Source organism: Trichoplax adhaerens, genomic scaffold (genome assembly GCF_000150275.1).
Source record: "Trichoplax adhaerens TRIADscaffold_6 genomic scaffold, whole genome shotgun sequence".
Lineage (NCBI taxonomy): Eukaryota > Metazoa > Placozoa > Uniplacotomia > Trichoplacea > Trichoplacidae > Trichoplax > Trichoplax adhaerens.
The window spans coordinates 2,093,762-2,111,751 of record NW_002060948.1 but is presented as its reverse complement, the minus strand read 5'-3'; the positions used below and the strand labels follow the sequence as shown (position 1 = coordinate 2,111,751).

Here is a 17,990-nt window from a genome sequence, read left to right as displayed (position 1 = left end):
AGAGTTATTCTTAATACGAGAATAATACAGTCCGTAAGTATAAGAATCATAATTTTAATGTTTGGCATAATTTTTTCATAAATCATGTCATACCAGCTATCGACAAGATTTATACTCTCGCTTTAATTACCGCCACCTGATAGACAGTATCATGGATATTTATTAACAAAAATTGATTCGAATGTAAGGCAGAATGTCGTGCCCAAAACAAGATCCAAGTGCATAATGCAGACTGTACAATTCATAAACGAAAATGTATATTTCTATAGTGTTCTCATGCTAAATTATAAATAAATTATTATAACAACCTTAAAGTTATTTACATCGTTCAATGTTACAAGAAATACAGTTGAAACAACTAAGCATGTGTAAAATTGATGCTATCCTCCTTATTCATCATCATCATCAAAGTAACTATCTTCTTCAATATCGCTATTTGATGATGACGGCTGATCGAATACATATTTAATATCTCGCGCTTTAGAGATTTTTTTCGGATAAGTCAACTTCTTCTATAATAAGGAAAAAAATCGATTCAAAACATTTCATATCCAATATATTTTTACTAACTGAATAGCAAGAGATTCAGTAAAGCGAATGCTATAGGTACTATACTCAACGAAAACTACAGGTACATACAGTACCTTCAGTGGCAATATTTTCCGACGTCTTCCTTTACGACCGTGTTTAATTTTATGTATATATGTGTCTATTTTATCTCTATAACAGTAAGAACAGAATTGAAATTCAATAATTGATCATGAGCTGAAATTAGCGTGATGATAGTGTTATATAGACATACCTATTAACAGGTTCCAGCAAGCATAAGCTATCATTTAATGAATTACTTTTCTCTATATCCGAAGACTCGTTTTTTTGATTTTTAATACATTTTTCGTCACCATCAGTTTCATCTAAACTATCTGATAACTGAAGCTAATAACGCGAGGGATATGATAAAAAAGTATTGTAAGTGTATGATTTCATAGGTTACAGCAAAAATTTTACAGTCTGCTCAATTAGCACTTACTTTCAATGATTTACTGTTACGGTAAGGTGATGATTCGAAGAGGTCATCTTCGTGGTCCTTTGCTTGTTCGTTCAATATCCTTCGCACTCCTTTTCGGCCCTTCTTTAAATCTGCAATTACAAGATATCAATAAATTTCTTATAGCCTCGTCTATAGACAAGTGTAAATTTTTTGCGTTACTAACTTGTTAACTTGCTCGCTGCTTTATTAGACTTTTTATAGTTTTCTCTAGAAAATTTGTCTTGATAGAGTTTTCTACATTCATCAGCGGTACAATTGCCAACGCGCTTAGCCACCTTTTGCCAATAGCGTGCTGTAGAAGGACATACATCTGCAGCACAACTATTAGGCAAGGAAAATTAAAAATTGATAATTATTAAATTGAAAATCGAAAGCATTACAGTATACTAGTTCGCATTGGCTATATATTTATTCTGCAGGCCATGAATGCAAAAATGAACTACATCCGTAATTAATACAAATTCGAAAATTATACCTGTATAATAAATTTAGCCTATCTTTAGACCATGTTGTTTGTGAAGATCTACGCTCTATTTGAGAGTAGGAAGAGAAGATATTATTTGGAGTACTAGTACTATTAGTTAACAAATCTGTTTAGGTAGTTTCATAATACACTGTAAACTGCAAAACACGTGGTATAATTATTGTAGTAGATTAATATGCTACAGTGATATTAATTGTTCATGACAAGGTATCTACCCTAATTTTTTACAAAAATCTTAATTCTAATGTGGTTATTCATATCTTTTTAGAAACATAAAAAAATATTGTATATATCTTCAAACTGGCAAAAATCTTTTATAAATAAATAACAATAATTCTAAGGAATATACTTGCAGTTCTACGCTGTTTATTAGGAAAGTCGCTTTCTGTAGGTGTACTATTTCCATTTCCATTTTTCTAAAAGTCAAAGTAAGGAAATAAATATATAGGATTATGTTCCATGAGCAAATAAATTTGTAATTAAACGATTAATTTAGCCATTGTACTGAGTTAAGATTCGTATGTATATTATATCGAACGATCTAACTACACATTTTGAATATATACGTAGAAAAAAGCATAAAACCATCTCTAATATATGTAGTCACAGATATTTTTAACGATATATCGCAATTTACGATCGTCACTTGTAAAGCAAAATATTACCTTGGAATAATTAATGAAATGAATTTGAGCGCTGGGTTTAGATCCTACGGAAACTCTTACTTCACCGCACACTTCTCTTATTCTTTCACCTCTCCAATAATCCAAGGGTGGAATAATCTTGCGTCCACTTCGTGTTACCTGGGTCATAAATTGAAATTGCAAATATCAGTACTAAGTTAAAGTAATTTTAAAGTTATACGGAAATATCAAAGGAACGTGGGACTTGGTCAATTCTCAATATTTAATACGAGAAGTACACTATCAAGGTAAATACAAACTTTATCTTACACAACGTACATTCTTCGATTGTGGCTCATCACACGATTCAATATTGGTTGCTGGTATAATTTACGAAAATTGAAAAGCAATCTAAATCATTATTATATTAGAGTGGGAAAGTCATTTGATTGGATAAATGAATTAATTACACACCCTTCCTATGAAAGGTATTACTTGTATTTCTTGGTGAAACTTTTGATTTAACAGACCCCTTTGGTCTGCCTCTTTTTCTGTTCGATGGTAATTTGTTTACCGTACTTTTAGTCTTCATTTGCTTCTTTTTTTGTTTTGCAGGACTATACAATTGTTCCATTAATGATTAATGGGAAGAATGAAGCGTTGTAGTTGTTCATGTAGCTCTTAGCTTATTTAGAAACATATAGTACGCGCAAGTGATTGGAGTTGTCAAAGGTTAGCTCCTTTGTAACATACTCCGCTAAGTCGAGTGACTGAAACTTACAAATTGTATTACAAACTATTTCACTACTAAATGTGGCGTACATGCAATAAATAAGACTTCATTGTAGGTGAGTGTGTAAGTCATAAGATAACTAAATCTATCAAGCAAAGTATATCAAGATTACCTTTCCTTATCGCTGTGTAGGACGACATCAGCTTTTGGGAGTATCATCCTATCTTCTAATTTCATTCCAATACCAGAATTCAATGGGGATTCCTTAACTATTTCATCTTCATATGCGTCAGTATACATGGAACCGGAACTATCAACATTTGATAGACGTGCCGCCAATTTTTGACATATTTCAGTAAGTGATACATTCGGTGGAGATATCGTAATACTATCCAGGCTATCTTTTTGATCACAATTATCCAAATCATCTATTACAACGTCTTCATCGGAATCTGATAAAGTATGAGCATAAGTGCAGTGAACTGCACCACAATCAGTCTTTTCTGATACTAGTATATCATTTGGTATTGACTCATTTTGACGATTACAATCGTCAAAATGAGACAATGCCAAATGATTAGTTGATAGGGGCGATGAGGAAGACAGATCCATCTTCTTATATTTATCCCAGCTCTAGAAAACGATCGCAAGCATGATAAAACTTAGCTAGGATGAATTTTAACATCGATTAAATGATTGATGTTATTGTTACAGAATCAATATCTAACTAATGGAAGAATTACAACAAAGTATTTCTACCTTTGTTAAAGCCGTAGTTCAATAATTTTATAATCATATTCTTGAATACTGAGGTTTGGTTACATACCATATTAAAAATATTTTGAACGTACTTTTAATCAAATAATTAAAAATTGAATGTGACTAAACTAAAAAACCTTCAGTCATAGTTACACACTTTAATAGGACACATAAATAGCTCTTGAGAGTGAACAATAATGATAATATTAGTTAAGCGTCTAAAGTGATCGTCTGCTATCAACTCTATGTTGAAAAGTTTATCGTATATTGGGCGATGTCGAATTTACTAGAACAAGATGATATTTCAGTAATAGCTAGTAGATATTTTTGACCACATAAAATTAAAGGTTGATTCGGTATGTTCTAGTAGACCACTACTTCTTCGTGTGTATCAACTCTATGTTGAAAAATTTTATCGTATACTGGACGATGTCGCAATTTACCATAACAAGATGATATTTCAGTAATAGCTAATAGATAATATTTTTTACCACATAAAATTAAAGGTTGATTCGGTATGGTCTAGTTGACCTCTGCTTCTTCGTGCGTATTAGTTGCGATCCCCAAAATTTCCACTCATAAGTGTGTCGATAGACGGGCTCAGTAATGTTATAAAGCAGTACAGGATGTATACGAGTTGAACGTAAAAAGGAGACGAATAATCAACAATCAACACATAGCAATATTCGATAATATCATTAAGAATCTTGTCACTATTGTTGAATATTGACGTCATGAACCCTTTACGATCACTCATTCACACTTCATTTTGTACCTTTACAGGCAAATACTGCTTTAATAGGCGACAATATTTGCCAATAAAGTGTCGTGATTGCCAGCACTGTGCACATAAAGGTGGAAAAGTGTGATTCATAGAACTCATAAGTTATACGTACAGCGAATACAGTAATTGGCATGGTTGGTCGACATTGAATCACAATTTGTTGGTTCGGACTTCTGAGGGAGGATTTGCAACTGTTTGCACAATGAAAGGTCTGCCAAATGTTCATTCTTTCCAACTCTGAAATGTGATCTGAGACTCTTAAAATCTACATACTGCACAAGGCAGCGATTTATTTCACAAAACCACGTGCACACACTGGTACGTATCTGCAAAATGTGCTCTATGCTGCGAAGTAGATTACCAGCTTTGTCTACGTATAATAATTACTGTAGCTTGTGCCTTGCTTAATCAAGTAACGTACAGTAATATCTGTAATATTAAAACATTATTAATGGCCAACACAGCAATAAAATTATGCTTTATAGGATAGGATAGGATAGGATGTACCAAAAGAATGATTTAGTGACACATAAGATATTCTTCGTGGCCGAAACAAACCATTTCGTCCATACTCGTATACGCAGTGCATACAATGAATCATACAGGTATTTCGTGGACAGTCTTCAAAATGTTCACTGTATAGTACTGCATACTACTGAGCAATACTTCATATCATAAAGGTAAACGTACTAAGCATATCAAATTGGAGCTCTGAAATCAGCCGCAAAATTGATTCATTGCTAATAAAATAATTTACATAGTACTGCATACTACTGAGCAATACTTCATATCATAGAGGTAAACGTACTATGCATATCAAATTGGAGCTCTGAAATCAGTCGCAAAATTGATTCATTGCTATTAAAATAATTTACATCGAATTCGGAAAGAATACTTACGCCTATTCTAGCGATCGACTATCAATGGAGTCCTGAATTAGCTTAGAAACAGTCAATGCGGCAATAAGTATTGGAGAATGGGATCTCATCAGAACGACAGTAAGAGTTTACTACAGTAATACTACACAGTGCGGTGCTGGATTAGGGTGATTTTGATTACAATTCGTATGTACTGGTATATGGTATGTGCTGTGAAGAGTGCTGTAGAATAGATACAAGCAAGTATAGGACACTAAAAGCAAGACCAAAAGTAGTCCATAACTTGTCTAAAAATGTGAGTCCAACATTTATCCATCCAGTACAAGTACAGTACTGTAGACTCGGTTAGGATTAATTTAAGAATGATTTCACGTGAAGTACTATAAACTGCTAAAATAAAGGCTAACATTGAGTGGCATAAAGTATACAGTCAAGTATATTAATGCGGCGGTGATGATGATTTCTGGCATAACAGCAAAATGATGTTATTGCTTATGCAATACTGTACCCGCGCTATAGTAACATGAGTTGAAAAAGAGTATTGCATCAATTTTGTATCTTTCGCACACAATATTTAGTCTTGATTCAAATACGGTGAAAACAAGCAGCGATAGTTTAGCGCGGTAGGATTAGGATAGGGTAGTAAGTCGGCTTGCAGGAAGTAGGTACCAAATAAGTGTAGAGTAACATTCTCCATATTTGTACTGTTGATGCATTCGATGACAGCACCTCCAAATAGTTTAGTACAGGAGTAATGTCGAAACTAATTGTAAAAGATTTCAATATGGTGAAAACAAGCAGCGATAGTTTAGCGAGGTAGGATTAGGATAGGGTAGTAAGTTGGCTTGCTGTAGTAAGCAGGTACCAAATAAGCGTAGAGTAACATTCGCCATATTTGTACTGTTGACGTGTTCGATGACAGCACCTCGAACTAGTTTAGTACAAGAGTAATGTCGAAACTGATTGTAAAGCTACCTTTTCAAGTTCCAATATTCTTTCTCAGGGTTCATGAATCAGCAAATGGTCTTGTTACGTAAAGCTGCGCAACAGCTAACTCTACCGTATACGAATATGACATATATTATATAATCATTATAACACTCAGCTATCGAAGTCACCAGTATCGACTTTATGTGCAGTAGTGGTAGAATCTGGCCATATCTTTTCATATTCGTCTTGTCAATACGATCCTTACACTATATTGTTGGTAAACCTACTACATTGCAGTAGTCTAGTTGCGAATCCTATATAGCATACTACTGTACTGGCATTGTATCATTCTCTGTAGAGAATCGTTAGTTGTATTTACATTTAGTAATCATTTCTAGTGTGGATAGCGTCAGAGTAAAGTGCAGGAATTGTAATCTTCAAATGCTGCAGTTCCTCGCGATGCTCTACACAGCATACTACTGTACTGGCATTGTAGAGAATCGTTTGTTGTATTTACATTTAGTAATCATTTCTAGTGTGGATAGCGTCAGAGTAAAGTGCAGGAATTGTAATCTTCAAATGCTGCAGTTCCTCGCGATGCTCTACACAGCATACTACTGTACTGGCATTGTAGAGAATCGTTTGTTGTATTTACATTTAGTAATCATTTCTAGTGTGGATAGCGTCAGAGTAAAGTGCAGGAATTGCAATCTTCAAATGCTGCAGTTCCTCGCGATACTCTACAGAAATTCCGAAGATGTGACTGCATTTATTGATCTATTACAATATATCGTCCAATAAAGTGCAAGCTACACTATACATAGATCAATGTAAACTAGATGTGGTAGTGCAATCAGGTGGTGTAATCTATTGATCAATTTACAAAGTACAGAATCCATGTCGCATGATAACCTATACAAGTGGTCAATGTACCTTCGGTGCTGGGCTGTTTTGATATAATTCCTCGAATTTAGAATTGACAACCGATACAATCATGTGATCACCACGGACCATATCATGTAAAGAAACATTTTGAGGGTTGAGGAAGGACTTTTTAGCCACTGTGGTCGTACGAAGAGTGGAAATCGATGAACTGTTGAGGCGATTATCTGCCATAGTTTTGCTTATTCCATTTCCGTTGCCAGACTATCCTATCGGATTGCAATTTGCGATGAAGAAATACCACATCCAGTACAGTACATGTTGGTTACAACCTGATGTCGAGTACTGTAACCTGTTCAGTAAGTGTGGTACAAACTACTGTCCTCTACAGTACAAACTATCCACTTACGCTAGTTGCACTGCATGCTACTGTAGTGAACTGTAGAGTGCACTGCGCAGGCCCGTCAACAAGGACATACCCCGTATTGCTCATCTGTTCACTGCTCAGTACAGTCATGGGCGATAGTACCGTGACTGTCTATCTGAAACCATCTCCTGTACTCAGTGTATGCGGCCTGCGGTATTGTCAACCCAATAAATGAGCTGCTTGATAGGTTTGATTGAGTCATTGATATATGTATCTGTTCAACACAGTACTGTAGATTGGTATTTTATACATGCAATATACTGTAGGAGAGTTGCATAGTGATATTGATGCAGTCGATTTTACACATAGGATATAGGGGAGTCGTAGATTGATGTTGATCCGAATGATTAGAACGATACTGGTCAGCTTGATCATTGCCGTGAACGTCCGTTGGCCGTCCCTCCCTTTTCCTATTCACTTGATCATAGTGATTAGTCGCAATCTCGGTGAATGGTGTACGACAGACGACTGACGGAGGCATACTCTACAGTGTACAGTAGAACACTACGGTACTTTAATTGACTGTACGGGTTCACTACAGTACAGTGTACTGTAGCTGACGCTGTCACACAATTTTGATTCTGTACTAGTGTACTGCACCGTGCACAGTATGGTGGCTATTGCACAATGCGCAGTATCATTTCACGGTAACCAATGAAATTCTCTGTTTGGAAAACGCGCGCTTTTTGGATTTGGATAGCTTGTTCGAGCAAGTACCAACCCTAGTGATGACGCCATAGTGTCATTATATCGTATTTAGTAGATCGGCACTATTGCTTTGAGTCAATTTATTTATTTTCATGACTTTGAAGCTGAATTAATATCATAAAGCAAGGATTGAATACAGTAAATGGCTGAAAGGACGACAGAATTTTGACGCAATAGGATGATCATGACAGCATGGACAGTGTTCAGCGATTGATGGGACTGTCAACTGGTGTTGTCACCGATATTTTTTTTTTCCTTTTTTTTGGATCGTACAGTACAGTACAGTATAGCAGTTGGCGATACTAACTGCAGTACTGTACAGTGCACCATAGGTTACATCATCAACTCTATTTACCAGGCGCTAACCGCTTTGCTAGTTTTAGCTTTGTTTGAGCTTGCACAGACTCGCAAGTCACACACTGCACCATGACTCGAGGTCTGCCGTGTTACACTGTACGTGAGTCTACGGTACGATACGGTACAGTGTACAGTGGTTTACCGAATGTCAGTGTCATGTACTGTACACTGTACTGTACGGGCAGGAGATAAGCCTGTGCTATGGTCTGTGCTTATACTGTACTCTTTGTGCTCAGTGCTGTTCACGCCAGTGTTATTCAAGTGGCATAACATAGAATGTTACATCAGTATCTCTGCACTTCGCTCTACAGTACCATTCAATCAGTTGCGAATCATTCTTTGCGTACCGTGCCGTGCCGTACCGTGTCTTCAGCCCTAAACGGTCCATTCTAAAATAAATAATTAATGTTGTATGCGTGCATAGCAGATTAGCAGATTGTTGCGTCGTCACTGTTGTGCATTTGACTACAGTATCGTCAGTAGTTAACGCTGAATTTTTTCCATCAACACATTGGATCGTGGATTGGAATTTCAAGTAAGAGAGAATTGAGAGATTATTCATTTTATCCAGTTGGCACTTTGCAAATCCATTCCAACATTATCCTGCACTCGTTCTATTATCATTTGCAGGTATGTCTTTGCTTTTATCCAGATAGCCGGAATAAATTGAACTTCAATTGCAATCGAGTGACTTTTACAAAGCATGCACGACGTGTTCTATAGACCTTTCTAAAAATCAAATTACTACAGTACTTCAAGCGGTATCAGTAATGATCAACATGTTAACACAAGTACATCGTATAGTATTTTCAAATAGAGGTACTATTTGATTAAAGTAGTAGGGGTTACAGTAAAGCACCTTTCCTTTTGGTTATTCGCTAGAGATGCAACTTTTTTGCGACTTTATGTCAGCTTACTAAGTTGTACTGGTGATTCACTTAGTCAAAAGCCAGTAAGTGACTAGTCAAGTCGATTTGGATTTACTGTACTCTATTGATGGATGATTTCCATTTAGCCTGAGTTATTTTTGAAATCGCTCAAAGCTTTCCAGTATTGGATAGTCAAGTAATTTTGTTCTAACGTGTGGTCTATGTTCACCTGCCGTAAGAAAATACTGTAACTTCCTTTTGCTGTCTGTTGATAACAGAATTTCGCTAGAAACGATTGAAAATAATTTTCACCAATACGTATTATACAGTACAACGAATCGCCTCACACCCCCAATCTACTACACTGTAGAATATGAGTACGACAGACTACAGAATTAGTAAGTAGAAGAAATAACATCATCAATTTTTCAGTCAAATCTCCTATTTATTGGCTAATACAGTGTAAGTTACTGTAACTCCATTTGCTGTCTGTTGACTAAAGAATTTCGCTAGAAACGATTGAAAATAATTTTCACCAATACATATACAGTACAACGAATCGCCTCACACCAATCTACTACACTGTAGAATATCAGTACGACAGACTACAGAATTAGTAAGTAGAAGAGATGACATCATCAAGTTTTCAGTCAAATCTCCTATTTCTCGGCTAATACAGTGTAAGTTCAAACGCCAGACCATAAAAGTCGAAAATAGCAAGAATCTTGATCATCTTTGGTTCGCTTAATCATGATTAATTCACATAGTACAATGTCGTCGTATGGGACATTTTAAAGGGGTGCAATATTCGCGCCATAACAGCACCTACCGTACTGTATGCTGGGCTATAGTGTACTGTACACTGTATCACAGAGTCCTACAGTGCACAGTAGTTACAGACGATGACGTACTGTACAGTATCCAATGTCGTAAATAATAAATACAGCAGTTTGGCTAGCTAGTTACTACTGGTGATCAACAGCTATGAACTACTAAAGTATTTCAACTTAATGAATATGGCTTTCCCCTTATTATGAAATGGGAGATACTCTAACATAGCCCTCGTATAATAGATTATTGCGTGTAGGTAGTACGAAGCATTATGAAAAATTGGAACTTAATCGCAAAGCTGTATACTCTACTGTACTATTATCTCTGCCTGTAATCATAAATGGACGTATAGTTGTTGCTTGGGACATCGAACTTTTTTGAGTCCTTTAACTATTAACTAGTGGTGTCAAATACAGGCAAGGACCATTATGAATCCAATCTGATATTACAGTCAATGCTTTATTAATTATAAACTGGCATTGGATCGTGTAATTATCTCTGCCTGTAATCATGAATGCATGTGTAATTGTTGCTTGGGACATTGGAACTTTTTCGAGTCCTTGAACTATTAGCTAGTGTAGTCAAATACAGGCAAGGACCATTACGAATGCAATCTGTTATCAGAATCAATACTTTATGAATTGTAAACTGGCATTGGATCGTGTAAAAGTCGTATATTCATGGGATCGCTGGCATTTTCATGTACTGTATTTTACGAGTATTGCATTTTATTACTAAATCTCAGTAGCGAATGACTAAATAAAAATTTCCTATAACCAAGAACGGCTTTATGGTTTAGTTTAATCGTACAAGATTAGTGATCGTTCACTTGAATTCATTAATAAATAATTCGCATTATACATAAAGTTTTACTACTGTGGATATCATTCTTGAAATCTAATCTTATCATCAACCTTTAGCATTTTCTAGTAATCGAAGCATTAATTAATACTATCACTACCAATGGCTACTGCAGAATTAGAGCAAGAACAGGAAGATTTTGGTCCCCAGTTAGTTAGTAAATTGGAAGTATGTCTGTAAACTTATGAATGCTACAACTATGAAATTTATAATGTTTTAAAAAGCGAGTCATAAAACAACAGTTCTTAATTTCTATTGATCTTGTTATAGGTATGTGGAATAAGCGCTAATGATGTTAAAAAATTAATGGATGCTGGATTTTATACCGTTGAAGCTGTTGCATATACACCTAAAAAGCAGTTGCTATCGATTAAGGGCATTAGTGATGCAAAGGCAGATAAAATCATTTCTGAATCCATAAAACTTGTCCCTATGGGATTTACTACTGCTACCGAGTTTCATCAACGACGTTCAGAAGTTGTCCAGCTTACGACTGGATCGAAAGAATTGGATAAACTACTTGGAGGTCACTAGGCTAAACTTATTTTACTATAACGTCGTACTTGATCTAATTTAAAAATACGTGTAGAAATAGTATGTAGTCGTTTTTGAGTTTTGGTTAAAAAAACTTATCACTCGTTTTCTTTAGGTGGAATTGAAACAGGATCCATTACTGAAATATTTGGTGAATTTAGAACTGGTAAGACTCAACTCTGCCATACATTAGCTGTGACGTGCCAGGTAAGCTGAAGTATACTATGATTATAGTCCAACCTATATTAGGTTCATAGCTATGATATTCGGTAAACAATTTGTTGCAATATTTCAGCTTCCAATAGATATGCAAGGAGGGGAAGGAAAATGTCTTTATATCGACACAGAAGGGACTTTCCGCCCTGAGAGATTGGTAGCTGTCGCCGATAGGTAATTAAAATTTCTATAGCATCGGTAAATTTTCATATATACTTTAGGGAATGTTATGATTATGCCACAATATTGCGAGCAATTCGTACAAACAATAGTTGTTGGTTTAGTATTTTCGATGTAGGCTGACACCCTAAAAGAGACCAACTACAATGACTAAAAATTATATCTTAAAATGTAGATATGGCCTATCTGGAGAAGATGTCCTTGATAATGTCGCTTTTGCAAGAGCTTACAATACTGATCATCAGTCGCAGCTATTAATACAAGCCTCTGCTATGATGGCAGAATCAAGGTATGCATAATATGATAAACGAAATTTTGTGGAATGTCTATCGTTATAAAGATGTTTTTATCCTGTTCTTGCAGATTCGCATTACTCATCGTCGATAGCGCTACCGCATTATATAGGACAGATTATTCTGGTCGAGGAGAACTTTCTGCTCGTCAAATGCACATGGCAAAATTTCTTCGAACTTTATTACGTTTAGCTGATGAGGTAGAGCAACCTGTTCTAGGATGTTTTTTCAACTATACACTAATGAGAGGTTGTGTCTTTTAACTAGTTTGGTGTTGCTGTTGTAATAACAAATCAAGTCGTTGCTCAAGTGGATGGCGCCGCTATGTTTACAGCCGATCCTAAGAAACCTATCGGAGGGAATATTATGGCCCATGCTTCTACAACTAGGTAATTTACAATTTCTGTTATTATACGACCTTAGATGTTAGTAAATAGGATACAATTATGTTCTAATAATACTTTATAATTATATTATAGACTGTATTTGAGGAAAGGTCGTGGAGAAACTCGTATTTGTAAAATATACGATTCGCCTTGTCTACCAGAAGCAGAGGCTGTGTTTGCGATCAATCCTGACGGCATTGGAGATGCCAAAGAATAAAACTAATCCTTCTGTTGTACAGTATATTATGTATCTAATTAGCGTCAACGTTTATAATTGCTTAATTTTATTTGAGGCATAATATTAATGTGAACAATTTAAAATGATCTTGCCCTAAAATGTGCAAGTACTACACAGAATAATTTACTATTTCACATTCAGCAAAACGTGCATTATCAATTTCTTACATTGCATCTCTAAATTAGATTTAGGGTTACGAATCGATTTATAATTTGTGCGATTTACTCTGAATTTAATTAGAATTTTAAATATAGTTTCCGTACTGTACGCATCGGAGCTGATGGATTATATATAACCTTATGAGTTACCTACGACATTAATGTAACATCTCGCTTTCCAGCTCTACACATATATGTAAAGCTCTTGCATTATTATTTTCATATGATATACCCATGCAAATTAGTCAGGTAAGATGTAGGCAGTACCTTAGGGTAGATTTCGTAATTACTTTGACCCATATTAATTTCTTTCTTCCATCTGAATAGATGACGTGAAATATTGCCTGTCTCAAGTATTCTGTAATTTTAAACTTTTTAAATAAAATGTAGCTAAGGAATACATGATTACCTTAACTTGAGGAAACTTTACCATAACTTGTTAAAATGTGAGCACCATGCTACAATAATTAGTGTACGAAGGCATGATAGGCAAAGTAATACGTTCAAACGAGTATCCCGGCCCTATGTCGTTCAGAAATGTAAACACGTACAGTAAACGAATTTAGTTGTTTACAAGTTATTCGATATTCTGTATATGTAGATTTCGTAAATAAAGATGGTATAAAATCATCAAGCGCATTCCCATTAATTGCCTTCGTTACATTGATGTAGTTCTCAAGACAAATAACGTTCAATTGGTGGCAGTATAGGTGTACTCATCATTAACTTCATAGATATGAAATCTTTTTTATCGGATATGTGTACGTGAGCCGAGTACTGTTGTGCAACATAGCATTATAATGTTTATGTTCGTGCAAGCAGAATTAAGAATACGTATATTATATATATACTCGTACATACGTACTACCCACTTACAGTGTATAACTTGTTGCATTACCGAATAAAAACGATTTTTTATAAACTGAGATAAATTCTATTGCAACATAAGGAACGACTAGATAATTTTTATTTACAGTTCACCGAACAATATTCTGCTAATGGGTTTCAAATATAATTTTACTGTAAAATTTCTTAAAGACAGATTCATAAAGTCTGCATATTAATCAATTAAGAGCCAATCATAACTACATTAAGCATATATAAACATATGCTGTGGTAGTAGACTGTGTACTGTACTACCAAGAATTGGATAGTACAATCTTCGCAGATTTTTTATTAAAAATCTTACACCACGAAACATTAATGAGGCATGAAATAATGATATAATTTATATTGCATTTGCATATAATATAATGTATCCAGTAGTTGCAATTAATTTTCACGACTTGTATTATATAGCAATTTAATGTACCGTACATAGGTTTATGCGTAACAATACAAACAATACGAACTTATCCTAAATGCTCCACATCAATTTTAGCAGAAGCAAATAAGTATAAAAATTAACTATTTGTCTTAAATTAATTAGACAGTAAAATCCACAACTTAAGGCAGCAGAACAGTTGGTAGTATACCAGTACATTATACTCGTATATCTCATCAGAGAAACATCAGCACAACAAATACAATACGCTTGATCAGCTTAGCTTGTAGGTTTAGCCAGCATCTGATTCCGTTGGCTTGATGCCAGAAAAGTTGTGCGTGTAGTAAGGCTTACTGTCGTGAAGTTTATAAATTACTGTACTGTACAGTATAAGAGATATGACACTCCTCCAACGTGCACGTACGGTATATGCTGTAAACGTGAATATCTTTTATCTGAATTGTATGTATACTATATGATTTAATAGAAAAGCATTCAATAAATTTAATTTAAATATCAATGTTTGGGTTCAACGCCCTTAGTATCTGTTATAGCCTGCTCGTTAACTGAATTAGATTCTCTGTCACCTGTATTGACTGAGGCAGAACGATCATTACTAGCGTTTGAATTACTAACAAAGCCAAGAGAAGAAACTAGATGTAGACTCTGATTGAGTACTTTCTTCCTTTGCTCGGCTGGATTTATTGATATCTGCATTCTTCGTCTTTGTGGAGGTACTACTACTTTCATTTGTAATACTACTAGACAATTTAATATCAATATTGGATAGGTTAGTCCACTTATTGCTATCTTGATAAGATATGCCTCTTCTTAGCTCTCTCAGTTCAGCAGATTGCTGATGCATCTGTAATTCTAGTTCCGAAACTTTTTCTACCAGTAACGCTAACGTTTCATTTTGTACGTCTTCTTTCTTCCTTTCGTTTCTTTGGCCTCTATAGTATTCTGCAAGAATAGTACCCGCTGCTATACCAAATATTAAGGTTTCTCCTAGGATTTCGGAACCCAATTCAATAGCATTTGCTTCATTCAGAGGTTTAATTTCAGCTCTACCCTTGAAGCCCATTAATCTCATTTTAACATTTAATTCCAGCCAATGATGTGCTGTAAATGAAACCATCATATAAAAATTTAGTATTTTAATGGCTTTCAACGTGAGAATAACGTATTTGGTAAAATAAAGGGAAAAATCGACTATTTGATTTGGGTCATTTTGGTATAAACATCGCAAATTTTGTGTAGTAGATTAATTAAAGTGCCTTAAATGAATAATGTTCAACATAAAGTGATGATGCTGTGATCAAATAGTACGGTATACAACAGTTAATACGTAAATGTTAGTAGATAGTGATATAGCACACGTAGCGCAGCATGCATTCTTTGCAACTTCAACCACAACTGATTTTATAGGTTGCAGGAATAACTAGCAAAGAGTTTATCCATAGAAGCGATTAAGCAACTATTCATTTATCTTATTTATTAACTAGTCGAAATTATAACATTATCTAAGAGTTCAGCACCGTTATGTAGATGTAGCTAGTTTACATTATTGTCTATATCGGTTTACAACTAGAAAGATAGGAGGATATACTTAGGGTTAACTTGTGCTTTGCGTGTGCATAACAGTACAGTACCTTGGGCTGGGGGTATGCAAATATATTTCCTAAAGAATGGGCTTCCTTTGGCAGCAGTCTTTATTCTATATACCAATGGCTTCGATATCTGTTTAATACCTAGATAGAAGAGTTTAGCAAGTGGTAATGCTACCATTTTTATTCGAGATATTGCTGATGACAAGGTAAGATAATTTAAAACTGCGAACTCCTATGCTCCAATGAGCACGCTAAACCTATCCTATCTGCGCTCTACAGTATGTATGTATATTACGGTTAGTGTAAGAAACCGGTCAGCCTATACGTTCACCGACGTAACGGTAATTCTATACGCCAACCAGTCAATGTTTGCGACTATACATACGTTGACAGACCAAACGGTAATTCTATATGCCAACCCTATACATTTGTATACTCTACACCATACAGTATCATAGTCAGCGTTGTTGATAATATAATGTTGAACAGTACTACTAAATGTGGCTGGATGACGTTATTCATACATTTATTACATCACCAGAACCTCCCTCTTTCTAGCTCACTTTGCTTGTATAACGCCAGAAAAATGATGATCAAATGATGCAGCATATAGTACTGTAGGTCGTTTATTGTTGAGAAATGCCTTTATTTTAGCTATTTTACAGGAAAGTAGACGTAGAATGTAGTGCTAAAGTATTTTACATTTCATATTATTTATTTCATACCATCGTTATTCGTTATCATTTTTTTAGACAATAAGCCATCACTTTTAAAAGGGCCTTACATTACAATTACAATTTAACTACAGTATTATACACATAAACTATATACTTCATTACATATGTGCATAACTTATTGCATATATGCTACGCAACATATAGATTGTTATTTTGTTATAACTTTTGACTAATTTTAATTGCACTCAATAAATGCTGTGCTATTCTTTACTGACATTATATAGTACAATATACAGTAGATATAGTAGATATTATATATTTTGATAATACATAGACTGGTTGATGCTATATCAAGAAATAAATATTCATTTCTACAGGATATCCTCTCAGTTATCCTTGAATATTTGCATTTATGACTAAAATTGCAACGTTATTTACATTGTATGCACAGCTAATTTTAAACAAGTCATACTACGCATTTTTATAAAATTGATTATCTGAGAAATTCATTAATACCTACAGTACTGTTCACAAATCACGGAGTAACATTGAATGATGACTTCATATAGGGAAGCACTTAAGATAACAAGACTTTGAATTTACAACATCATTCAGCTAAATGATTTGTAGCAACTGAGACTTTTCGACGATGAATTAGACATATGAGTAAACAATTTCGTACGTTTTCGGCATTACCGTAATATAAAATCGGACTAAATATGCATGCCGTAATGGTAAGAAATATATTAATTACGATTACCCAATCTAGAATTGAACGATTATATTGACTTTGCGAAGCAACAACTATCCCAATGTTTAAACACCATAACACTGTCATCACTGAGTGCCAAGCTGTAATACGAAACAGAGATTTTAAAGTAGCTTTTTTCTTTTTTGTGGCATGAGATATCGTTTTGGAAGATCGATATACTTCGTTATCCAAATGAATCAAGCCATAGTTAACGCGACGATTAGATAGAGTATTATTTATAGTTTGCATTCGTATTAATGTAAGATTTTTCTTTAAATTAACATTAATTCGATAATGGCATATTATTTCCACTATTAATGAGCACAAAGTTGTGCCTAAGATGGGTGAGATAAATATCAAACGAGAATGAAATGAAGCGCTTAACAAGTTGCATAACGTTAAAACAGATTGATTACTGAAAATAGTTAAAAAATGGGCCCATACATGAGCCCCACTGATAATCCATAATGTTGTAAGAACAAAGTTAGTTTGAGTCGTGGTAATTC

At 34.8% G+C, this 17,990-nt stretch overlaps 2 protein-coding genes across 2 annotated transcripts; both read right to left on the bottom strand.

The window, feature by feature from the left end:
- Window positions 1–389: 389 nt before the first annotated feature.
- Window positions 390–3,503, bottom strand: TRIADDRAFT_57331 (uncharacterized protein; the record flags this gene model as incomplete). The annotated part of the gene is made up of 10 exons (XM_002113273.1): window positions 390–512; window positions 645–720; window positions 803–936; window positions 1,031–1,140; window positions 1,215–1,372; window positions 1,527–1,581; window positions 1,885–1,951; window positions 2,201–2,338; window positions 2,733–2,775; window positions 3,064–3,503. 10 exons carry the CDS (start codon window positions 3,501–3,503, stop codon window positions 390–392), a joined length of 1,344 nt encoding a protein of 447 aa, XP_002113309.1.
- Window positions 3,504–15,284: 11,781 nt separating this feature from the next.
- Window positions 15,285–16,228, bottom strand: TRIADDRAFT_7238 (uncharacterized protein; the record flags this gene model as incomplete). The annotated part of the gene is made up of 2 exons (XM_002113272.1): window positions 15,285–15,568; window positions 16,099–16,228. Coding segments are annotated over 2 exons (414 nt in total), but the record flags the coding sequence as incomplete, so codon positions are not given.
- Window positions 16,229–17,990: the final 1,762 nt, after the last annotated feature.